Here is a 26,515-nt window from a genome sequence, read left to right as displayed (position 1 = left end):
CACCTGTTATCGCTTGGTTGTTATCCGGACGTAAACAATATGGTTGACATGCACATGAAAATAAACCCCTACAATGAAAAACAGTTGACAACCCTCTCTTTTGGTGGATAAATTGTGAATAACAAGAAACCATAATAAACCTCGAAACAAGTTACATATAAATGCTAAATTATCTCAAATAAACTATCATGGGGGACATTTCTCACTCTGGTTCTGGTGACCATAATCCTGCAGATCATCACGATGGAACCAGAGTTCATCTCTGGGGTCACAAATCCCCGATAACAGCTGATCACACAACGTATAATTTTGAACAGGATCCAGATTTAGTTGTGGAGATAGATATCCCCATAAATAAACGCATAACAAGTGCTGGAAATAAAAGAGTTCTTTCAGCTAGTGCAATTTCTGGCAGTGGAACTGAAAGATCATATAGAAGTACTAATTCAGGGGTTGAAAGACCTCCTGTCAAATCAAGAAGCAGACCAATGAAACCCCATGAGGTAAAGTTATATCAGCTTAATTATCTGGTAGTCGTTTACACTTCAAGTGTAGGGGGAGGGGGTGCAACTCTACAAATTATTTTGAATGAGTACAGAATGTATCACAGACACATTGAACAGAATACTGGAGTTGGGGATACATTTTTGTAGGTCATAGCTAGACTCTTTGCATAGATGAAGAAGTAACAGATAATTCCCCCTTATGATACAGTTGTGACACAAGAATTCTTTCGATGCATAACACATAACATGTCTAAGAAATTTTTGAAAACAAATTCTAAAATGTTTTTTTTTATATAGAACCTATCATTCTTTTTGTTCATTTTTAGTTTCAAAATATAATATGATATTTACGACATGTAGGAATGTTAAGTTTAAGAAGATTTTGTTGGTTTGTAAAATATTATAATACTAGTATATATTTCTGCTGAAGGCTGCATTAATCTTTGAGAAATAATATCTGTTTTTTTTTTATAATTATATATAAATGTACATGTAACATTATTAGTATGTGCTCTTATGAGTATCTTGGGTTTTAAGTATTGATTCAGATTTTATTTAACATATAATAAATATTTATAATTACATTGAGAGCAGAGAGGTACTTTATATAATTTGGGAAACATGATTAAAAAATTGTGTTCAACCTGAAGTGACATGTTGTACACAGTAACATGAATAAGTAGACATTAATTGAACCTGTTATTGTAAATTATTATTGGTGTGTCCCATCAGTGCTATCTTTATAAGAAACATAAAGGAAAAGCTGCTGTAATTATTGTTCTGTAGTTCAAAAATTAAAGTAAGCTTTTATCATATTATTCATATTGCAAATCACTGATCAGGGCTCATGCTGATTGCGGGTACTTATGTCAATGTAATAAGCTCTAATTATTTTTTGAATAGAGATTTCATGTATAATACCCCAAAAATTAATATTAAAGTCTCAATACTACTAGCTCATAAATTGTAATTCATCATTTTATAGAGGTACATGTATAATAATATTTGTTTTGTGCCTTTAATTAAGGAAAGGCTTATAATTTTATAAAATATTTTAAACTCTATTCATATACACACTAACACAGTTAAGCTCTTTCAATATCATGTACATGTACCAAAATGATTATTATTTTTAACCTAATGCTCTTATATGAATTAGATATTATTACTAGTATTAAAACAATGTTAATCACTCATTTAAAAATTTTTGACTTTGATACATGTGCATGTATTAATACATGTATAAGTGTGCACACAGTGTTATATATTTCACAAACATGCAGGTACCAATATTTGCATTATACAATTGTATGTAAATGTAGAATGTGCACACATTTCTTCATGTACTACATGTACGTATACTGATGGAATGTTCCTCCCAGATGAGAACATATCAGTAGTCAGTACCTCTTTGCTCACATGAAATTGCATTGCCATGGTCAATTTTTTTTTAAGTACATGTACATGTGTACTGTTGTCAAAACTTTCAATTATTGAAATTCAAAGGATTTTCTACACCAAGAATTGATTACCTTGAAGCTGTAATATATCATGGCAATACATTTGTACCTTTTGGAATTTGGGATCCACTATTAATGCTTTTCAACTTTGTATTGATTTGGCCATTTAAAGTTTTTTATTCAAGGGTCACTGATGAGTCTTTTGTAGACAAAAAATGTGTCTGGGGTACAAAATTATAAGTCTGCTATCACGATGAGTTTATGAAACATTGAGTTTCCACACAGAGAAAAGTAGGAGACATTGGTCTTGAGTCTGATCCTTTTATTCATCTGCAGTCACATGACATTCTAATCATAGTCCTGTATCCAGAATAATTGTTGAAAGTCTTGTCTTCAGTTTTTTTTTTACTTAATGCATAAACACACTGATGTTTATTTACAATGTTATCTCAGGCCATTCATTAGGAGGCGGAACCAGGTACTTTTACCCTCCTATGCTATTTACAAGTACCACCATAATGTAGGAATTCTTATATAAGATATTCATGGTATAAATTGAAAAGTACCACCTAGAAATGTGGAAAGTACCAGTCAACATGAAAGATAATGAAACCCCTGTTATCTTAGTTAAACACATTGACAATGGTTGAAATACATGCATATAACACATTTGTTGACTGAATAAACATGATAGATATACTTGTTTATGAATAATCTGATAATCTAAGATTCAATAACACTTCAAATCAATGAACCAATTTACTATTATTTAGCAAATATGCATGTTGGTTTTATCTTTCAAATGATACCAAGTTTATTGAAATCTTATTAGAAATGAGACCACAAGTACTTTTTGAAAATAATTTGGTTTATTGTCCAGCCTTCAACTTTTGTTGAAAAAGGGAAACATTACGATCCTACATTACATCGTCCCCGTTGTCAGTGGCATCCACAAATATTCACTCTCTGGTTCAAGTCTTTAAATTTTAATAACTTTTTTAAACTATCCTGATTTGTACCAAACTTTAACATCTTTGTTACCAAAACCTAGTACAAATGTATCTAGAAGGAAATTTTGTTAAAATTTTGTACCTGTTTATCTGTATTTTACTTATAAATGGACTTAGTTTTTCTTCCAGTTAACAATACATACATTCTGCAGTTAAAGATTTAAACCATTTATTAGATTCATAAACTATCCTAGATTTTTACTAAACTTTGACCAGAAGCTTCTTACAATCAAAAGACAGTATCCCAAGGTTATTTTTTTTCTATTTTTTGTTGCGCCTGCTATTAACAGCAAAAGTAGATGAGACACAATTTTATGAAATTAAAGACATTGCCAAAAATTAAAAGTGGCGAATAATAACTTGTGTGCATTTACTACAATACATGTAATATTTAAACATGTTAAAGAGAGAAAGTGTTTTTTTTCTTATTTGTTGTAGAATAAAAACAAAACCTCTCTATGAACTTTTGTCTGTTTATTTAATATATATATATATATCGAAGTATCCAGCATGTAAAAAATTACGAACATTTCAACAAAATATTTAAATAATAAATTTACATCTAAAAGCCTTTTTCCTGCATATGACTTTTTTTCATAAATTGGTCCTTGCATGCATTTGATATTTCACTTAAAAGTTACAACATGTTTAAACATGCATCAAATTATGCCATTTTTGTCTTTTTTTGCTGAAGAAATTGTAGTTTTCCCATCGTTTTGATTTTTGAAATCTTGATGAATTTGTAAACTTGGAAATAATTGCAACGTTTTTTTTTATATATTTTCTTATTTTGGACAATCTACTTTTGCAGTGAATTTGAATAGCATTATTTGTACCCATATATTTCTAAAATCATAATAATGAATCTCACATTTGTGTCCTTATGCGTAACAATTGCAATGATAAATGGCACCAGAAAAAATCTGAACTTACATGTACAGTATCTATAATATTGAAAGACCTTACAGTTTAGAATTTGCACATACCTGCCAATTTCGGTTGAGGAACAATCTAATGATTATGTAATGCTTTATTCAGAAGCAAAGTATTAAACCCTTTTTGCATGTTCTTTTTTGTTGTTTTTATTTCTGTTTACTGATTTAAATCTTTAATTGTCTTCATGAATTGTTAGATCACACTATACACGAGGGTATAGATGGGGTCTACAGAATAGAGATAAATAGGCCAATATCATGCAAGTACAAAAATGTACCTGTGGGCAATATACTATAGGAAAATAGACATAAAAAACTAAAGTATAGAGAAAAATGAAGTGCAAAAGTATAGCGAATAGAGAATAATGTGCAAAAATGAATTAAGAATAGAAAAAATAGACTGAAAATTTAAAGAATTATCCGAGACCCTCATACAATGCATTAGAAGCTATATAAATCACAGATGACAGGCTAGGATGATCAAGGTTTTATTTCAAATGTATCTATTTAAATCATAGTTGTTTTGTGTTATTTTTAACAAAGGTATATAATGATGACTGTATACTAAAGATATGCATAGCATTACTATATTTAAAAGTCTTTAAAGTCTACCATTGTATATGAGCATTTGTTGATAACATGAATAATGGTGACTTTACAATATATTGACTGTTAATAAATGTAAGTATACACATTTCATACATTTATAGATGTAACATATGTAAAGACCACCTGTCCTTCTTACATGCCACTGGAACTGAGAGGAGACCAGTTGTTTTATTTGATTTTACAGATCTTTACTTGACATGTATAGAAAAGTCTGTAATTCACTGAATATTGGTAACATATGCTCAGGGTATTCTCTAATAAATTTTCTTTTTTGCCATCCCTTTCGTCAAATCAGTAATCTTTCAAGCTTTTGCATTCACACTGTTCTGATTTTTTTAGTGCTTTAATTTCACTTGTTTTTTTATTCTTACAATGTATATATATGAGTCATTTTCCAAGTCATGAATAAGAATTTTGTTCTGTTGATATAGATGAGCATTTGGTTATTTCAGTTTTAAATAGATTTTCCCTTTTGAATTTTGGATTTTAATCTTTTTCTTACATTTTTAATCATATTAATGTGAGCTGTAAACTGACCACTCTAGCTGAACTGTAATTGATCATATTTGTCTGGTTTAGACTATGCTTGCCACTTATTTATGAGCCAGAATTTGCTCTAGATAAAAATTACAGAAATTTGCTATATGTATCAAGTAAATTTGAAATCTGTGAAGTAGGGTACAATTCAAATAAGGTTCAGAAAAGATATGATAAATATTATGTACATGTATTAACATGTTAAAGGAGATGAACTGTTATCTTTCATGCTTTTGCATGCACAGTTCTTATTTCTTTTAGTGCTTTAATTTAACAGACAGTAGCGGATGCAGAATTTTTCAGAAGAGGGGGCCCAATGACTGACCCCAGGAGAGGGGGGGCCTTCATTTATGCTTCAGTGATTCCCTATGCATGTACAATCAACCAAATTTTTTCCCACAAAAGGGGGGGGAAGGGCCCCTTGATACACCTATGACAGACAGCAACCCAACAACACATACAATCATAATTGTTATAGAGGTGACATATATTTTTTACATGTACAGTCACAAACAATGTGAGTTTATACATATTTGTATCAGTTGGACAGAAATAAATAAACACAGAGTACTAGTACATGAAAAAGATCACATACAATGTTCATATTGTTATAGTTTGATGTATTTATATTTTTAGACTGAGCCGTTTTTGACGGTTGATGCAATGAATTCTGGGAGGACATCAGCTGCTACTTCTCCAGGTATAAATGTTAATCATTTGGTTTAGATGTTTTTGAAGACATCTCTAAGTATCATCTGTGTTGCCATTGGCTAAGACAGGTCTAGTATCCACCAGACCTTGTCTGTTAATCTGTACCTCCATTCTTAATAATATTTATTTGGTCTGCAAGTTGATAATTTTAAGTTATAGTGTGAAAGGATTATTTATAGTCTGATGTACAACTTCATCATGTTCATATGTACATTTTGTTTGCCGAAACAAATTGCAGTAAACAAAATAATTATTTATACACAGTAAAGCAGGTCCAGACCCTGATATTCAAGTCTTCTTTATTTTTGTGAAAGACAACAACTGAACAATACAATGAAAATAAAGACTAACTTTTAAAAACAAACATCTTCTAACAAACATTGTCAAGTAAATTTGGGAACATGTAATATTTAAAACTAAAATGTTTTCAAAAAATGACTTTATTCAGGATTTATAAAACATTTTGTTTATCATGTTTACATACAAATACATGTATACAATATTGATATTTTGTATATATTAACCCTTTTATGAGGTTTAAATATTCTTAATTATCTTACAAATAATCCTCATTATAATATCTTATTGTGTTGTCTCAGGTGTTTTAAATTATACATTGTTTAACATTGACAGCTTCACACTTGTGTAAGGAATTTAAAACATATCCTTGTCAGAATTTCAATGTCAGAACTTCATTCTCCATGAAACCTTCTTTACTCTTTTTCTTATGGAAATTAATGTGGTAGTGCCAAGTTATCAAAATGGATCTCTTAGCTGATAGCAAATCTGAAACACCACTTTTTGTGTTCGAGCGATTCCATACTTCATTTGAACTAGTTTCAGACCGTTGGTGGGCTCGTAAAAATACTTATTCTGGTAGGTTGAGATATTTTTTTGATTAGCTTAATCTTAACAATTTATTGAAGTAAAAAAGCCATAAAAAAGTTAACATGGCATTTTACTGTAAAATTTAATTGAAACTATTGATCTGATGTAAATACAAGCAATTTTTTCTTTAAAGACTTTTATTGATCATGAATTTGCTGAAATTTTCATGCAAAGATGGGTACCATACTACCATCAAAACATTATGTACACTGATTTTATATAGGATTTGTATAGTAATGATAAATATAAAAGTAACACAGTTCTTATCTACATAAAAAAAGATATTGATGTTAAAAATTCCTACATATATATTCAAGATAGTTTTGTTTTCTTAAAATACTTTGTCTGGGCCAAACTTTTATGGAATGTTTTATTTTTGTGTCTCCAATTATGATCTTTCTAATTGATGACATATTTGCAGGAAGGGATCTTTATTGATTTAATCCAAATGTAACAACAACATATGTACTAGTTAAAGTATTCTTATTGTAAAAAGTTTCAATTTTTTTGTATAAGGGGGACATAGAAAAAAGTTAAGTCTGTCTTAAACATGTTAAACTGTGTAAGGTATATTCTTTGATAAATCACTTGCCAGCTTGATATTAAAAATACAGAAAAGGTAAATAAAGAAAATGCTTCGAACGCAAAAAAATTATAACTAATTATTTTCATTTTGTTCCAAATGTTTCAAAGTTGTTGACAGTCTGCACCAAAAACTTTTTCAACTACTAGTCCGAAGACCAATATTCTGACATTTTTCTTATTGGTCCAAACAAAATTTTGCAAAAACTCACTAGTCCGAATGAAATTTTACTAGTCTGGGGCATCGGACTAGTGGCTAACCGTGCAGACTGTGTTGAGATGAAATCGAAGTTATGCTGGAAATAATGTGGTCGCTCAGTGACAACTCAATCTATTTAAAATTAAAGGATTTAATTTTAATTAGATTAAGTGACAACTTAAATGCCTTAAGAGTAAAATTTCAATGTTAACTATATAAATCAATGTCCTCTGTATAACACACCTAGGGGCTCACAGAAGTACCAGGTGTCTGTCCATCCAGGGGTCATTCTGTCAGATCTTGTAAACTCAAGGTTAACATCTTGTGCTTACAATTATATCAAAGGTTATATCAAATATCACATTTCTTATTGTGGTTGTTGAAAAATGAACACAAATGCCTAAATTAATCATTGTGATTTCATGAAAAGCTGCCAAAAACGTATTATCCTGTTTCAATATTTGCAAGAATAAAAACATAGCAAAAGTTTCTGAATTTAGAGTAATGAAGTATTTATCACATTAATCTTTAAAATGTTTAATGCATTCATGGAACTTTGAATTCATTATTTATTTTTTATAGCCCGTCTTCCACAAAGACCATCATCTGTACGGAGGGGTAGAGCTCCCACAGTATCAGGCAGGTTATATGTCCCTGAGGGCACATCACCTTCACCTTATATCAACAGGTAAACTCAAATTAGATCATTTTATGACTTTATTTTTTTATGATTTGTTTCTTTATGTTTTTTCTTCTTTCTGAAATTAAAGTCATTTAGTCATAGTTATATAATTATGTATACTGAATTAAAGTTTTAAAATACAATAATTTTTTTATCTGCTGATGAATAAGGAGACAACACATTGTTTTTCAGTTTTGGCTGGCCTATAAGTAGTAGTTAAAGATTGTCAAATTTTGTCATTCTACATTTAATTTAATTTTTAATTGTATTTCATTATAATTCAAATAATTGTATAAATGTAATTTGTATGACACAATTACGTTAGCTGATTTTGATTGTAATACATTAATTTTATATTGAATGTTCCAAAATTGCTAGCTAGCAAAAAGCATAAAATATATGTTTTTTCAATTTTGTTAATCTTTTATATTCGTGAAGCTATGAATGAAAGCTAGTTAAGGATTTTGCTAAGGAATCCCCATAATTTTTTTTATTATAAACAAATGGGTGGAACTTATCTTCCAGCCAAATTTTGTTTTGTAAATGCAAGCATGCATTATATGATAAAAGCAAGCACTAAAATTTTGCATGCCTGTAACAATGCAATTTTGTTTTAACTGAGCATTAATTTGTGATGATGCAATGTGTAAAATTAAAGAATATTCATTCAATGTAAAATCAAGGAGTGAACATCACCAATAAACTAGATTGAAAAATTGTTGTTTATAGGCTTCGTACAGGCTAGAATTTAAATTTGCAGAATTAAACCAAGTCGAGAAGCGCTTCAGCCATTTAAGCTGCACAGTGTTCAGCCATTTTCAAAGCAGCACATTTGGTAATCAAAACATTGTTTAATATGGCAAATGGAATATCATTTTCAAATAATTTGTTTAATGGAAGTTTTTGTCTTATTATGGGATATTTTAATGCTATTAGAACTATTCTCTGTAGTGAACTTGCTTAATGGAAAAGAGATTGGCTATCTAGATGTAATGACTTTAAATTCAACTTTGTTGGTAAAAATTTAATAAATCTTTTCTTCATTAAAAAATAAGATTAAACAATGTTGATGAATGAAATAACATGATTAATATTTTTATAGCAGTTTCTAAAGTAACAGAGTTGTCTCCCATTAAATGATTTTATAAAATATTTGTAATTACTAAATTAGTAATTATTTATTTGCTGAATAGAGATAATTTGAGACAGACAGCTAGTGCTCCCAGTAAACTTCGAAGACGGTAAGGTCAATGTGTGAACCTGGCATGAGTTCGTTAACATGCACTTCCTCAAAATGTGAAATAATGTTATCTAGGTTAAAGTTTGAACCTGGTATGAGTTCATTTAAATGCACTTCCTATTATGTGAAATAATGTTATCTAGGTCAAAGTTTGAACCTGGCATGAGTTTGTGAAAATGCACTTCCTCCCAATGTGAAATTATGTTATCTAGGTCAAAGTGTGAACCTGGAATGAGTTTGTTAAAATGCACTTACTCCCAATGTGAAATTACGTTATCAATGTCAAAGTGTGAACCTGGCATGTTCATAAATTGCACTCCATCCAATGTGACAGAATGTTATCTAGCTAGGTTAAAGTGTGAACCTGGCAGGAGTTTGTGAAATTATGTTATCTAGGTCAAAGCGTGAACCTAGCATGAGTTTGTGAAAATGCACTCCCTCCACTGTAATAGAATGTTATTTAGGTTAAGGTGTGAACCTTGTATGAGTTCAATAATATGCACTTCTTCCCAATATGAAATATTGTTATTTGGGTCAACGTGTGAACCTGGCATGAGTTTGTAAAAATGCACTTCATCCCTATTGTTATCAAGAACAAATTGAAATTAAAGTCTATTGTTCATGCATAATGCTGCTCAAGATCCAGTCAAACTTTTTATTTAGTCACAAAATTACTTAGCAAATATGTAAAAGGAGAGCAAGGAAACAAATCAATTGTTAAAGGAATGTTTAAATACACATCTAACAACAGTCTGCACCCCTTACACTAATTGAAATTTGCATGGTTTATGAATTCACTTGTTAAATTGATTCTACACAAGTTGTTTTTTTATAGACATAAATTCAATATTGTTTATTAAATTTTGTCAGCATAAACTTGCAAGTAAGGTATATACAGATTGCTCTGAAACAGTCACAATTAAAATAATAAGCAAAATTTCTTATATGAATGTCACATATGATTAGATAGGTTTCAATTGACACAATTTGTGTTACTCAGAGAATCGTCCCAATGCTGGGTGCAGAAATGTCTTTACAATTATGACAATTTAGCATGTTATACTGGCCGCCTTAAACAAAAGAAAATGTTTTTTTCTGAACAATTTTACACTTTTAAAGTCTTGTGTAATTCATTTAATACTTGCTCCGATCTAGTAAGACTGTCATATCAAAATTGTGTGTATAACATGTTTCAAATTGGTTGAATTTAAATAATAAAAACAACCATGTAATAGTATACCTCCAAAATGGCAGCCAAGGGAAATAACTCAAGTGCAATTTCTAAACCGATTTATAGGAGAATAAGACATTAGTATGTATATTGTAATAAAAGTATTTTATATACCATAGGGTAAACAAAAAAAATGTAAAGTGGTATGTATGTTAGAGTTCCCATCCCAGTTATATAGTGTTTTGCTTACAGTTCTCAAAATATAATTTCTGATGATGCTATCAGTAAATATGTACATTCATGCTATCAGTAAATATGTACATTCTTTCAGTCTTTCATTTATTTCTAGCTGTAAGTCTTTGAATGTTGTATATTAAATTAGTAGAACTTAGTGTAGCAGCTATTGATAATGAATTATGTTAGCAGTGGCTAGACCAATAGGCATTAGAATGTGAAATTTCTTTGTAGGTCATTTTAAGAGTTCATCAAAGTGAAAACTACATCAACCATTCGTTTGTAAATTGTGTCAAATCTTCTGCATTTGTCACCATCAACTTTTTCTTTAATTTCCTTGATCAGGTACGCTCAAAGCAAATATTACCCAAAAATATTATTTAAAACAATAAATTTACCATGTTCTCTTTGGGTACATATACTGGAGTTTTTACTAATATGCAGTTCTTGAAATCAAATCATGCTTCAGTCCTCTGATATTTGTTTTTATTACATATGAAAATAAGAAGATGTGGTATGATTGCCTATGATATAAAACCTATGTATTATTGTTTATTCTATTCATTATAATAATTTGTAGCAGTGACATTTTTCAGCAAAAAGTTATATGACTATGTACATATCTCTGAGTCAACTGTTTTGTTTATTGAATATATAGTTTCTACAGGAAAATGAAAATAAGCTTTCATGATTTTGTTATGTCCTTAAACATTTCCACTGATTCCTCTTTTTTATTACACAAAATTCATTATAGGTTTTGATGTAGCCCTCCATGTCCAGAATTATAGATTTGATTTTGTCATTATACTTTGAAGAAAATTGTTAAAATGTATTTAAATGAATATATGGACTGATGAAAAACTTTGTTCTGAGTTGCTATCTTGGTATAAATTCTGCTTTGAAGAAGAATAAAACAAGAAAATTGCTAGCACAAGTAATATGCATGTCTGAATTAGGTCACTTCACTCTACATTTTGGATCTTGCATGAATGCATCTGATGAAAGTCTCACTTGACTGTGAATGCTCTAGGCATTTATTAAGTCTCCCAAACAAAGTTTGGAGACTTATTGTTTTTGGTCAGTTCTTATTATGGCACCCTCAACGGAGTTGGGGTGACATATTGTTATTGTTCGTTTCTTTTTTTTCTTATTTTTATTCTTCCACACATTTTGTCCACGCTATTTCTCGGAATTGGTCAGACCAATGTTGATGGAACTATACCATAATATGAACCTCCATGTGAAGTTGTGCAAGAGACATTGGAATGGTAAAAAATGGCCACCGTTACCATGGAAACTGCAAAAATGTAAAAAAAAATCCAAATTCTAAATCTTTTATTATAAGAGCCAACCTAATGAAACTTTATGTAAATGTTGGCAGTGGTGCCCTGAGGTACCAACAGTACTTAGCTTCTGCAAAATCTGTACCATTGCCATGGAAACTGGAGAAAAGTTTAACATTGAACCTATGGGAAAAAACATCAAATCAGACTTTTCTAAAGGAATATGAGATCAAACTCAAAGAAACTTTATGAATATATAACATGGCATAAGTCGATATTGAAACTGTTTTTGGAATTTTCGAAATGGACACCGTTACCATGGAAACCGCAAAAATGTCCAAAAATCTCAAAATACTCCAAACTTAATGAAACTCATTATAAATGACCAATGGCAAGTAAAGATCAGACTTTTGACTTCGGAATTTCCAAAATGGCCGCCGTTGCCATGGAAACTACAAAAATTTCAAAAACTTCAAAATGCTGCAGTTTAGTGGCAATGTGGGAAGGGTGCCATCCGCTATTGCTTGCAATGGCAAATCTAGTTATTTTTATTATTCTTCTTCTTCCTCTTCCTCTTCCGCCACTTTAAAAAATGAACTTGTCCGCAGCGTTTCTCCAAAACCGCTTGTCAGATTGACTTAGGATTTCGTAAAATGGTACACTAATATGTCTAGGTGAGCCATCAATCTTTCGTTTGTGCATTGGGGTCTATTAAGGGCTATTTTGGGGGGTAGAAAGAAGGGAGGGTTTTACTATAGAACCCTATGGGATTTTATTTTCTAAAAATTTCAAATGAATATAACTTGAAAACTGTAAGTGGTAGATACATGCAGTCTTCAGAAATGATTATAGGACAATAAAACAAATCACATGAAATATAGGGGGAGTCCCTGGGAGTTCATCCCCACCCCCTTCAATTTGAGAATATGCTTATATCTTGTAACCGATCCAGATCCCCACCCCTAAACCATATATATTCCTGATTGGGACAATAAAACAAATCAAATGCAATTAAAGGGAGGTCCCCGGGGGTCATCCCCACCCCGTTCAATTTCATAATGTGCTATTATCTTGTAAATGGTCCAGATCCCCACCCCTAAACCATATATATTCTTGTAGGGGACAATAAAACAAATGAAATGAAGTTAAAGGGAAGTCCCTGGGGGGTCACCCCACCCCCTCTTGTTTGAAAACTTGTAAACGGTCAACATCCCCACCCCTAAACCATATATATTCTTTTAGGGGACAATAAAACAAATGAAATGAAATAAGAGGGAAGTCCCTAGGGGGTCACCCCACCCCCTCTTGTTTGAAAACTTGTAAACGGTCAACATCCCCACCCCTAAATCATACATATTCTTGTATGGGACAATAAAACAAATCACATGAAATTAAATGGAAGTTCCTGGGGGTCACCCCCACCCCGTTCAATTTGAGAATGTACTATTATCTTTTAAGCGGTCCAGATCCCCACCCCTAAACCATATATATTCTTGTAGGGGACAATAAAACAAATGAAATGAAATAAAAGGGAAGTCTGGAGGGGGTCACCCCACCCCCTCTTGTTTGAAAACTTGTGAACGGTCAACATCCCCACCCCTAAACCATATATATTCTTGTAGGGGACAATAAAACAAATGAAATTAAATTAAAGGGAAGTTCCTGGGGGTCGCCCCACCCTGTTCAATTTGAGAATGTACTATTATCTTGTAAACGTTCCAGATCCCCACCCTAAAACCATATATATTCTTGTAGGGGACAATAAAACAAATCAAATGAAATGTAGGTAACTTCCCTGGGGGATCACCACCACCCCCTCCTGTTTGAATACTTGTAAATGGTGGAGATCCCTACTCGTAAGCCATATATATTCTTGGGACAAAAAATCAAATCAAATGAACATATGAATGGCGAGTTATGGGAGCTTTGTTTGGGAGACTTCGTAACAGCATCCTGTTACAATTACTTCTTGTTATTATTATTTTTGATCAATCTCTGAAATATGGCTAATATGTTTGATATATGAATTAGTACATGCATTCATTTGCATATAAACAACCTGTTTGATTTAACCAGAAATGAAGGCTGATTTAACTTTACTTAACATCAATTTTTTTTCCATAAACAAATTAAATTGTTTTACCAGAATATCATGTTTTTTCAATACCCTAAGCTCTGTTTGCTTAATTTGAGATTCTTTCGAAAATTGTGAATTATAATTAAGCTAGCCTACATGTTTTCCTGACCCATTTTTATGAAACACTCAAACCAAAATAATGTGTGAAATTGTCTCTTAGAAATATTATAATAAATAGTGTGAAGGTGAAATTATCATGAATTTCTTTTGCTGTTTTGCAGTGGCAGGAATACACCAGCATCTTCAATCTTTGTATCACCTACAAATCGACAGAAATCCAAACCAAATGTTCACATCAAATCTCCCTTTAAACATTCTATGCAGAAGACAGAGATATTGCAGGTAAGGATAAAAAGTAAAATCACAAAAATACTGAACTCAGAGGAAAATTAAAACTGAAAGTGCCTAATCAAATGGCAAAATTAAAAGCTCAAACACTCAAAAAAGCCTTTTCAGCTTGAGTTCTCCAATATTTTTAATTATATCTGGCAAAAAGAATATGCAGTAATGGTAAATTGGTATAATATCCTGTGTGTGTCTTCATTTTTGTAATTTTTGCAGTAGACAATTTACATTGAAATTTATTCTCCTGGAACATTTCACTGTTGGTTCATAAAAAGCCATGAAAAATGAATAAAGACCACAGTGAATATTTAATTGTCTCATTTGTGCCCAAACTGCGAATATAACCCAGTGTGTAAATAATTTAGTGATAAGTTTAAAGTAAAATTTAAATTAAAGTAATAAGGAATTGAGGTTTTTGACACATACTTTCATCATAAAAAAAATATGGTATCAATCTTCATTTGGAAGAATTAATAATCAATATTGCAAAAGTAAATACATACATACAAGTTTGTATACATATTTTAGGAAAGACCTTCCTCTCCAGCACAAGATCTAAAAGACATGACAGCATTTGCTACCTTCCAAGTAGGTAAAATGTTATCCAGGGAACCAGTGGAACAAAAGGCTAAACTCCATGGGAGGCTTCTGAAGGGAAAGTAAGTATCACAGATTGATGCTAATTGCCAAGGATCGTTGTAGTCAATTTTAATTTATGAATATTCAACAGTTAGTATTTTTATGCTCCATTTATGGGCATTATGTTTTCTGGTCTGTGCGTCCGTCTGTTCCTTCATTCGTTTGTCCGTCCGTTCATCCCGTTTCAGGTTTTTGGTTGAGGTTAAGTTTTTGATGAAGTTGAAGTCTGATCAACTTGAAACTTAGTAAACATGTTCCCTATGATATGACCTTTCTAATTTTAATGCCAAATTAGAAATTTTTTCCCATTTTCAAGGTCCACTGAATATAAAATATGATAGTGCGGATTGGACATCTGTGTACTTGGGACACATTCTAGATTTAATATATTTTGAGAATGTTTGAAAGTATTAAGAAGTTTTACTTGGCAAATGGTTAAAAGAAATTAATTAAGAACCCGACAGAATAAAGAAAAGATGTGTCTTAAAGGTTTGTAGGTCATAATTTGTTTTCTTAGTCACTATATGAAAAATTTAGTATTTTTGGTATTGCACTGTTCACCAAAGAATGCCTACCTTTAGCAATTAATCAATGAACAGATTCATAAAGTTCCCTTGTTTTTGTCTCAATTTTGTTACAAAAACTACCAGAACCAGATAATTTAAAAATTTAATCATAAGTCTTTTTTTTTTTAAATTGTTTCTTATTTGTTTACTTGATTTGTAGAGATAATTACATGTAAGAAAATTATCATTTTTAATACAAATGAAGCATGGAGACTGCCTACACATATGCATATACATACAGGGTATAAGGTTGCATGCAAGCATTATTTAAATTTATATTATCTTAAAGTTACTTTGCCTTTTATTTAGAAGTATGAACTGTACTGGTGATCTTGGCTAAGAGGATGAATATCACTTATTAGTTAAATGTAGAATAGTTGCATGCACACCAACATATAGTATGCCACCAATTATACAAAAATATACTATTGTATTTTAACATTTTCTCTGGAAATTGTTTTTTTTAATATGTTGTTTCTGATGACCCAATGGAGGTCAAGTTCAATATTGACAATATTCACTTTCACTGTTCAGGAGTTATGGTTCTTGAAAGATGAAAAATGGTGTTTCCAGTCATGTTTCAACTCATGAACCATTTATCCAAAGCTTTCAAATTTTAATATGTTGTTACTGATGACAAAATGGAGGTCAAGTTCCACATTATTTGACGATATACACTTTCACCATTCAGGAGTTATTGTCCTTGTGATATTGAAAAATGGCAGGACACAAATAAAAGTCTGGTTTGCTGACACTCTAACAGCTTCTTGTATCAACCATAGGATAAACATAATTTTTCTAGAGGTTATTGATGTGTAAAGTGGGGCAATTAACTCAAACTGAATAAAAATTTGAAAAACAAACACAAAGTTCATGTATGTGTACAAATGTATTGTGTATGAATAGATCACAATAAAATGGGCATAATTTTTGCATATGTTATGGAAGTAGATTCTGTTACATGGTCTTTTGATCTGTAAACCAAGGAAAAAAGCTCTGACTGACCAATACAGATCAAGCATTTGTAGTTATGCAAATCATATACAAATCTTATAACAATTATTTCTGATTAAATTACTTCGACTTTGAAAATGCTTTTATTCAAAATACCATGTTATTTTTGTTTTCATTTAAGAATTGAATGCTTTTTTTTGTAACTTCATTGGGTGTAAAAGCGTTGACCGAAGTACATTTTGTATGAAGCGCTTTTACAACTCTATGAAGTTACAAAAGAAGCACTCAATACTTATAATTACATTATTTAGCTATGATCATGAAAACTCGAATTTTATTATTGTTTTATATTATTCACCTGTGCACTTTATTGTGGGACCATGTGTTATCATGAATGAAAAGTTTTATTGAGCACTGCAATTGCTTACGGAATAACTTGTGATGTGCAGTTAGCCAATCAGAATAAAGTATCATAATGAAACATACATCTAATGTAATTATTTCAATATGTTATACATTACGCCTACACATATATCTTGCGCTTCTGACACAGCTGTTTTATGTAAGTGATTTTCTGAGCTATTTGGTCAATTGCATATTTTTGTGCTGTATAGCTTCCTCTCAATTTTAGCAATGCATTAATGAAGATAGCGCAAAAATTTCTGCGATTTTTTTATACATGAATTTTACTTCCATGAAAGTAAAAGGTCCAGGGTTTTGGTACTGATTTAAATGATATAATTGTGTCTTTAATTATCTAGTATATGATTTAAATAACAATGGTTGCAACTGGCCTTCTACCTAAGATAATTTGGATGTTCTTATGTTTATTAAGCTCTTATAAGCATTCTATCAAACCAGTGTTCTCAGTCATGTACATGTGTACCTTAAAAATGTATAGTACAAACCAACTAATTTTTGCCAGTCATTGGCGTTGATTAACCTTGTTAAATCTTTCATTTTTATTGACATTCTCTGTATGTTTTTGTAGATTAAAACCACTGAAGCCAGTGAATGTTAAAGGACCATCAATAGAGAAGTGTAGAGGTATTGTTTCTGGTAAGTATGAAGTACAATTATGGTTCGAGTCTGTGAAAGATGAGCACAGATTCAGATGGGGTGCTCCCTCTTAAAAAAAGTAAAAAAATGAAGTTTACAGCCAATTTTTTGTTAAAATATATATATATATGGTCTGCTAACTTCTAATATATTATCTGAAGTGTTCTGAATTACATCAAAGCCTGAGCATGTGCCTGAATGAAATAAAAATAAGGACAATGAATTTGAAAAAAATTACAAATACATGTTCAACTTTTAGATTTTGGTTGGCTTAATTCTCACCCTTATCTGTTATTTCAGATTTTAAACCTAGTAAGTATATTGTCAAGTCATGCACTTTTCAGGAATTACCATTATCAGGAATACTCAAACCTCAATCATAAAAACCAAGAATGTATAGATACTTTTAAAAGGAATTATGTTACCAAAAGGGACCTAAACAGGGGCGAATCCAGACATTTAAAAAAGGGGGTTCCCAATCCAGGACAAAAGGGGGGTGTCCTACTATATGTCTCCTTTCAAATGCATTGATCATCAAAAAACCAGAACCCTCCCTCTTGATACGCCAATGCTAAAAAAGCCTTAGACTATTTTGAAAAAATATAATCTAAAATTGCATGGTTTTGATTCTTGATTTGAACAATGTTAAGCCATTATAAATCATATACATGGTTTGAAATTGTATTTAAACTGAAATGCTTATGAAAAATTTAAAAACATTTCTTTAGGTTAAACCTACTCATGGTAAAACTAGCACAGCTGATTCCCAAATTCACTGCCTTTTGATTATGAATTTTTTAGGAAGAGGAGGAAGAAATCCTAAAAACAGACTTCATCTTGATCTAAATATATTTGACATGATGCACTATTTATAATCTTGATCTTTATACATTTTTGTGAAATTCAGAATACATTAAATATAAAGATTATTGATGTACTTTCTTCTTATGCTTGAGATAGCTGACATGTAATGGCACACACTTGTCCGTTCATCATTCAGTTTATTTGTCTGTCCACTGTCTTTATGTATAACTCAGTCTCTTTTTTAACTCACCTGACCTGAAAGGTCAAAAGAGCTTTTCTCATCACTTGGCGTCCGTCGTCGGTAAACTTTTACAAAAGTCTTCTCTTCTGAATCTACTGTGCCAAATTTAACCAAACTTGGCCACAATCATCCTTGGGGTATCTAGTTTAAAAAATGTGTCCGATGACCTGGCCATCAAACCAAGATGGCCGCCATGGCTGAAAATAGAACACAGGGGTAAAATGTATATTTTGGCTTATATCTTTAAAACCAAAGCATTTAGAGCAAATCTGACAGGGGTTAAATTGTTGATCAGGTCAAGATCTATCTGCCCTGAAATTTTCAGATGAATCGGACAACCTGTTGTTGGGTTACTGCCCCTAAATTGGTAATTTTAAGGAAATTTTGCAGTTTTTGGTTTTAATCTTGAATACTATTATAGATAGAGATAAACTGTAAACAGCAATAATGTTCAGCAAAATAAGACCTACAAATAAGTCACTTGACCAAAATTGTCAGTCAACCCCTTAAGGAGTTATTGCCCTTTATAGTCAATTTTAACAACTTTTTCGTCATTTTTTGTAACTTGTACAAAAATCTTCTTCTCTGAAACTACTCATGCTACTGGGCCAAATTTAAACTAACTTGGCCACAATCATAATTGTGATATATAGTTTAAAAAATGTGTTTGATGACCCCGCCTACCAAACAAAATGGCCGACATGGCTAAAATTAGAACATAGTGGAAAAATGCAGTTTTTGCTTTATATCTTTGAAACTAAGACATTTAGGACAAATTTGTCAGATTGAAATGTCCATCAGAATAAGATCTATCCCCTCATTAATTTTCAGATGAATCCTACAACCCGTTGTTTGATTGCTGCCCTAAAATTGGTAATTTTAAGGAAATTTTGCAGTTTTTGGTTATTATCGTGAATACTATTATAGATAGAGATAAACTGTAAACAGCAATAATGTTCAGCAAAGTAAGATCTACAAATAAGTCACATGACCGAAATTGTCAGAGAACCCCTTAAGGAGTTATTGTCCTTTATAGTCAATATTGAACAACTTTTCGTCATTTTTGTAACTTGTAAAAAAATGTTCTTTTCTAAAACTATGTCAAATTGAACAAAACTTGGCCACAATCATTTCTAGGGTATCTATTTTAAAAAAGTATCTAATGACCCCGTCTTCCAACCAAGATGGCCGACATCAGTAAATAAGGTAACAGGTGAGCGACACAGGCTATTGAGAGCCTCTAGTTTATTCATCCTGTCTAAACTTTATAGGGTTGATTGCAGTCTCTTTCTATTTGACAATACTTTTTTTTTACTTTAAATTTTATTTATTTCTACTAAAAGTAAAAAAACAAAATGACATTGCCATGGCAACAAAACCACCAAGAGACAAACAAACGTAAACAAAACACAACATGGAAAACTAAAAACTGAGGGACACGAACCTCACCAAAAACTGGGGATGATCTCAGGTGCTCTGAAATAAACAGAACCTGCTCTACAGGTGACACCAACCACATAATTTTGGCAATGTACAATAACTTCTATTATATGCTTTACATGCAAGCTGTGCAACTTCATATTCAAAATAAATCTTGAATGATAATGACTTATTTTTTTTAATTTTTTATTTTACAATGAATTATACTGAAAACTCTGTTGGTTTTATTCTTATTAGAGCTATATAGACCATATCCACATTTTACTTCATATTAAGGGCATATTTTGTTTTGTATCTACACTTATGGTTTATAAATCACATTCACAAATTAGATGTTACTTACATAATGTAAGTATATATTATAATGATTCCCAGAGATGCACACCCTTTTCACTTGACACTTTATATTCCTAGAAGCCATAATAAAATGTTGGAAATTTCGGTTAATATCAAAGCACTTATAGATTAAAAATTCAGTTTCCTAAATGTTTTCAACTTGTATAAATTAGTAGTGATTCCAGCACCAACCAAATACATATATTTTGTCATAATTTATTAAGGCATACCATTTAGTTTGCAATGTTAGCTGTATAAAATTTTCATAGTTCATAGACATAACTTAAAATGGTTATGCTGTGTCACATGCAGTTACAATGTCATTTTGAAATTAAAAACAAACTGTTGAGAATCAAAAAGTCATTTGTGTTTTGGCTTATGAATTCAATATTAAGATGTTATTAAACCATTCAATTATTAATTAAAACTACTTCAAATTTATAAATGGGAAATCAGTGACACTAGCCAGAGAGAAATAAAAAGATTACTTTGGGGTCAACATATAAGTATATTATAAGTTAAAAATCTTATTCGTCAGTATTTTTTTCTACTTTTAGAAAACAGGACATCACTGCCCCCAGCTAACAAAACTTTAGCGAGAAGGAGGGAGATCTTAGAACGTATACCCAATGTTCATGAATACCTATATGATAGGCCCCGTACTGAGGAATCTATCCATCGTACATCTCGTGCTTCCAGTGTGGATGAAAACAGAGACCATATTATAAAGGAGGAAACAACAGAACTAGAAGGAGAAACACCAGAGTAAGAAGTCTGTGTATACATAGAAAAATACTACGGTGGATACATTATTATTCGATGGATTCTAATTTTTGTGGGTTTCGTGGGTACAGATTAACCACGATTACAAATGTTCAACAAATAACATATTTTCGATAGATTCTAATTTTTGTTGGTTTTGTGGGTACAGATTAACCACGATTACAAATGTTCAACAAATAACATATTTTCGATAGATTCTAATTTTTGTTGGTTTTGTGGGTACAGATGAACCACCATTTCAAATGTTCAACAAATAACATATTTTCGATAGGCTTTGTATTGAGATTGGCAAATCCATAAAATCAAATATCCTTGAATATGTAAGTTTTCAGCAATCCACGAAAATTGATAACATCGAAGAATAAATGAATCCACAGTATCAACTGTGAATTCATCTATCATTGTTTTTTCTCTCTCTCAAATTTAGTTGATTGAAAATTGTCTTTTTGTGGATATTTGGTTTCATGGTTTTGCAAAAGTCTATTTGCAAGCCTATAAAAAAATATACTTGTTTAAACATTATCATTTGTGGTTTGGAAATTCTCAGGGAAATTGGTATATCTATATTAAATAACACAATAAGTTCAGTGGTTTCCCCAGGGCCTTAAAGCATTGTGGTACCCTGGTGCTATAATTTCTATCATGGTGCTATCTTGGATGATTCATTGAATAAGAAAGTTATTGTGCCTGAGAATGCTGAGCATAGTAAACATTTAGAATTTCATTGATGTCATCATATTGAAGGCATTTTGGATTTATTTTTATATACGAAAAAAAGGCCACTTGTATTAACTTTAATAATCTTTTCTGGTTGTAGTGTTTATCAAAGTGACTCATTACCAATTGGTCCAACTGGTTCCCGAATGACTACAAACAGTGGTCTTTCTGGTATGTATATATAACTTTATTACTAATTTCTCAGAAACATGTTGAAAAAAAAAATTTGAAACAATTTACAGTTATATGGTAAATAAAATATAAGAAGATGTGGTATGAGTAGCAATGAGACAACTCTCTCATCCAAGTCACAATTTGTAAAAGTAAACCTTTAAAGGTCACAGTACTGTCTTCAACTAGAAGCTTTAGCTTACACCGAACAGCAAGCTATAAAGGGCCCCAAAAATGACATGTGTTAAACCATTCAAACAGGAAAACCAACGCTCTAATCTATATATAAAAAAAACAAGAAATACTTATGAACCACATAAACAAACGGTAACTACTGAACATCAGATTCCTGACATAGGACAGGTGCAAACAAATGCAGCAAGTGTAAACGTTTTAAAAGGTACCAACCTTCGACCTTGTCTGAAACAATAGTGTAACATCACAACACAAAAAAGACACACAATAAAATATCAAAGCATTGATTTGAGTCTATATTGTTGAAGATAAGGTTTACAGTACCACTGTGTGTCAGATTTTTATGGAAATCAATAGAAATATTTTTTTTAAATTTTCCAAATTGGTTGTCCATTTCAGGTCCAACCCCCACACCAAGGATGTTTGTTACAGAAATAAATGGCAAAGGAAAAGAAAATTCACCTTTTGATAATAATATCAACAGTAAAATCAAAAACCAGCTTGAACTTCAACAAAACCAGGAAAGCACTGGGGGAGAGACCAGTGAGAGAACAGAAAACCAAAGTAGGCCAAATACTGCAGGAAAATTGGTCCGATTTGCTGAGGGCTCTAAAGAAGATGGTGAAAAAAGCAAAGACATGAAACAATTTCAAAATGCCAAAATAGCTGAAGGCTTGAGAGAAAATACAACAAACACTGTGTCAACTGAGAATACACAAATGGAAATAGCTATGAAAGTTGATATCAAAATTGTTGATAAAACTGAAAAATCAAAATCTGAAGAAAACAAAATAGTTCAGGGGGAGATTAAAATTGTAGACAAAGGAGAACAAATTGAAAAAGACAAGAAAAAAACTAAAGAAAGTTGTAAACCTGATGATGAGGTTACGATGAAGAAAGATGATGATAATGATGATGACGATAATATTAAAGACCAGAATGACAACAGATATGCTGAAAGTAAATCTCAAAATATATCTTCATCCCAGAATGCAGGGAAAACTGGTTCCCAGTCAACTGAACCCAGTGATAAAAATGTGAATGGGAAGCAGAGCTCAGTACATGCATGCAGGAATAGACAAAGGTACAAAGCACCAAATACATTACAGATTCAGTCTGTGTTACATGATGGCAGTGTTTATTACACTTTAGGCGCAGAAAGTCCTCGTCGTAGTCCCTCCCCAGCAAGATCACCAAGTCCTGGGGCTTCATCACTTCGTAGTAGTTCGGATGGTTCTAGAAATAAATTTAACAAGCTGGTGAGGCCGTCATCTGCTAAATTAGGAAAAAAACACAAACGAAGGTCTTCAGAGTCTTCTCAGTCAGGCTTCTCTATGGTAACCAATAGAAAGTCTGAATCAACAGAATCTAGAAAATCAAAAGTTTATTTTGAAGGAGAATATCCTCCACACCAATCAATATTCACAGAGAATAAGGTTGGAGATCAGATAGAGATATCTCTTAAAGATGACAAAACCTTGACATTTGATGATTTAGATCAGGAACTTTTGGCCATTCAAGAAAGTATTCAGATGAAACGAGAGGAGACATCAGATGAGACTACGTTTATTAATCTTAATTCTGAGTCCACATTGACAGATGTTGACTGTGAACTCCAAAGGCAAACTGAAGAAAATATCATGCATTTAGAACTTAATACTAAAAGTCTGCAAACAGACGATGATTACATGTCTGAAACACCAAAGGACAATGGACAGTCATATACTGACTTGTTAGATATGTATAGAAAGAAATGCATGACAGTCAGTGAAAACTGTGGTTGTATAAGTGATTCTCTAATGACACCAGGTCGTGTTACGACTAATGTCAAAAGAAGTCATTCATTTTCTAGACCTTCCTCTGCTTCAAGTAGAAAATCTTCACCGAAAAAAAGAGAAAGAAGAAACAGTTTCCATTTTGAAAAACCTACTTCTGATACAGATGTTCCGAAACCAAAAGTATTATTCAGATCACCATCTGTTGTTTCTATGGCAACTGACAGTGGATGTAGTATAGGATTTGAAGCAGATGACAAAATTCCTAATTATTATCTGACGTCTGCTGCGACTGATTCAGATGTTTGTGTGACTGATAGAAGTGAAGAAGAGAAACCGTTACTGGCTATGGTTTGTGATCAACTGCCCCCTGATGAGGTTTGTTTACTTATAGTAGTGACAATTATTTTTATGCCCAATTTATGGGCATTATGTTTTCTGGTCTGTGCGTCCATTCATCTGTTTGTTCATTTGTTCGATCGTTCATTAGTCTGTCCCGCTTCAGGTTGAAGTTTTTTGTCGATTTAGTTTTTGATGATGTTGAAGTCCAATCATCTTGAAACTTAGTATACATGTTCCCTATGATATGATCTTTTAATTTTAATGCCATATTAGAGTTTTTACCACATTTTTACGATCCACTGAATGTAGACAATGATAGTGCAGATGGGGACACATTCTTGGTTTTATTGTCGAGCCTGCAACTTTTGTTGCAGAAAGCTCGACATAGGGATAGTGATCCGGCGGCGGCTACAGCAGCGGCGGTGTTAGCTAACTTCTTAAAAGCTTTATATTTTAGAAGGTGGAAGACCTGGATGCTTCATACTTTTTATATAGATGCCTCATGTTACGAAGTTTCCGTCAGTCACATGTCCAATGTCCTTGATCTCATTTTCATGGTTCATTGACCACTTGAAAAAAAAGTTCAGATTTTTTGTAATGTTGATTTTTCTCTTATTATAAGTAATAGGGTAACTATATTTGATATGTGCATACCTTGTAAGGTCCTCATGTCTGTCAGACAGTTTTCACTAGACCTCGACCTCATTTCATGGATCAGTGAACAAGGTTCAGTTTTGGTGGTCAAGTCCATATCTCAGATACTATAAGCAATAGGGCTAGTATATTCGGTGTATGGAAGGACTGAAAGGTGTACATGTCCAACTGGCAGGTGTCATTTGACCTTGACCTCATTTTCATGGTTCAGTGGTTATAGTTAAATTTTTGTGTTTTGGTCTGTTTTTCTCATACTATATGCAATAGGTCTACTATATTTGTTGTATGGAATGATTGTAAGGTGTACATGTTTAGCAGGCAGATGTCATGTGACCTTGACCTCATTTTCATGGTTCAGTGGTCAAAGTTAAGTTTTTGAGTTTGGTCTTTTTATCTAATACTATATGCCATAGGTCAACTATATTTGGTGTATGGAAATATTTTATGATCTTTATGTTTTTCGCACAGGTTTAATTTGACCTTGTCCTCATTTTTGGTCTATTTTTCTTAAACTATAAGTAATAGGTGAACTATATATGTTGTACAGAAGCATTGTTAGCTGTACATGTCTGCTTTGCATGGTTCATCTGACCTTGACCTCATTTTCAAGGTTCAGTGGTCTTTGTTTAGTTATCTTGGTTAATGTTAAGTTTATGTGACAGTTGTGATAAAGCTTAGCTTTATACTTAGGACTATCAACATAATATCAATGATTAGTATAGAAGGCGAGAAATTTCAGCGTGTGCACTCTTGTTTTATTTTTCCGAGAAGTTTATTTTGTTATTTTGTGATAGAAAAATGATGTCACATACTGTGGTTTCATTTATTTTTTGTTTGTACAAATTTTGATGGATTGAAGAAAAATTAGATTTTTATAAAATTTATGCTTTTTTTATGGTTTTCCCAAGTTTGCATACAATCTTATGAAAAATTAATGCTTTGTTAAACATTTTAATTTGTCATTAATCTATATACAGACAAAATCCCACAAAAATTGGTACTCAACAGTCAACATAAAATGATTAATTTACAGTATAACATTTTGATAATTAATTATAAGTAACCCAACAACCATTGACAACACAATAAAAATAAAACTCATCTACAGTTGTCAAATAATATTAGTTACACAATTGTGCTAGTCACCTTATATGATATATAGGGAGTCAGTAAATTCCATATGTATACATTGTACTTACATGTAGGGTGAAAGGGTATTAGGTCACTAGCACACTGTAATGAATTTATCTTACTGACTATTTAAACCTGTGGCCTATGAAAGTGATCAAATTTATAATATAAAGAACCTA

The 26,515-nt window shown here is 31.7% G+C and overlaps 1 protein-coding gene across 5 annotated transcripts in view; it reads left to right on the top strand.

Annotated features, from left to right (window-relative positions):
• The window catches only part of LOC143062752 (uncharacterized), a 39,946-nt gene continuing 13,431 nt past the window's right edge, over positions 1-26,515 (top strand). The window contains exons 1-10 of one of the 5 annotated variants that reach the window (XM_076234518.1): positions 4-503; positions 5,694-5,757; positions 8,020-8,125; positions 9,313-9,360; positions 14,406-14,526; positions 15,058-15,188; positions 17,680-17,747; positions 21,126-21,333; positions 22,169-22,239; positions 22,834-24,587. In XM_076234518.1, the coding sequence (XP_076090633.1) occupies positions 189-503; positions 5,694-5,757; positions 8,020-8,125; positions 9,313-9,360; positions 14,406-14,526; positions 15,058-15,188; positions 17,680-17,747; positions 21,126-21,333; positions 22,169-22,239; positions 22,834-24,587 (2,886 nt within the window). In that variant the 5' untranslated portion in view covers positions 4-188. Of the gene's footprint in view, positions 504-4,544; positions 4,593-5,693; positions 5,758-6,444; positions 6,645-8,019; positions 8,126-9,312; positions 9,361-14,405; positions 14,527-15,057; positions 15,189-17,679; positions 17,748-21,125; positions 21,334-22,168; positions 22,240-22,833; positions 24,588-26,515 lie in introns of those variants that run through there. The other 4 variants (XM_076234522.1, XM_076234519.1, XM_076234520.1 and 1 more) reach the window with 4 other exon arrangements.

This window comes from Mytilus galloprovincialis, chromosome 2, assembly GCF_965363235.1.
Source record: "Mytilus galloprovincialis chromosome 2, xbMytGall1.hap1.1, whole genome shotgun sequence".
Taxonomy (NCBI): Eukaryota; Metazoa; Mollusca; class Bivalvia; order Mytilida; family Mytilidae; genus Mytilus; species Mytilus galloprovincialis.
Note: the sequence above shows the minus strand (reverse complement) of the source record. Positions and strands in the feature narration are given on the sequence as shown.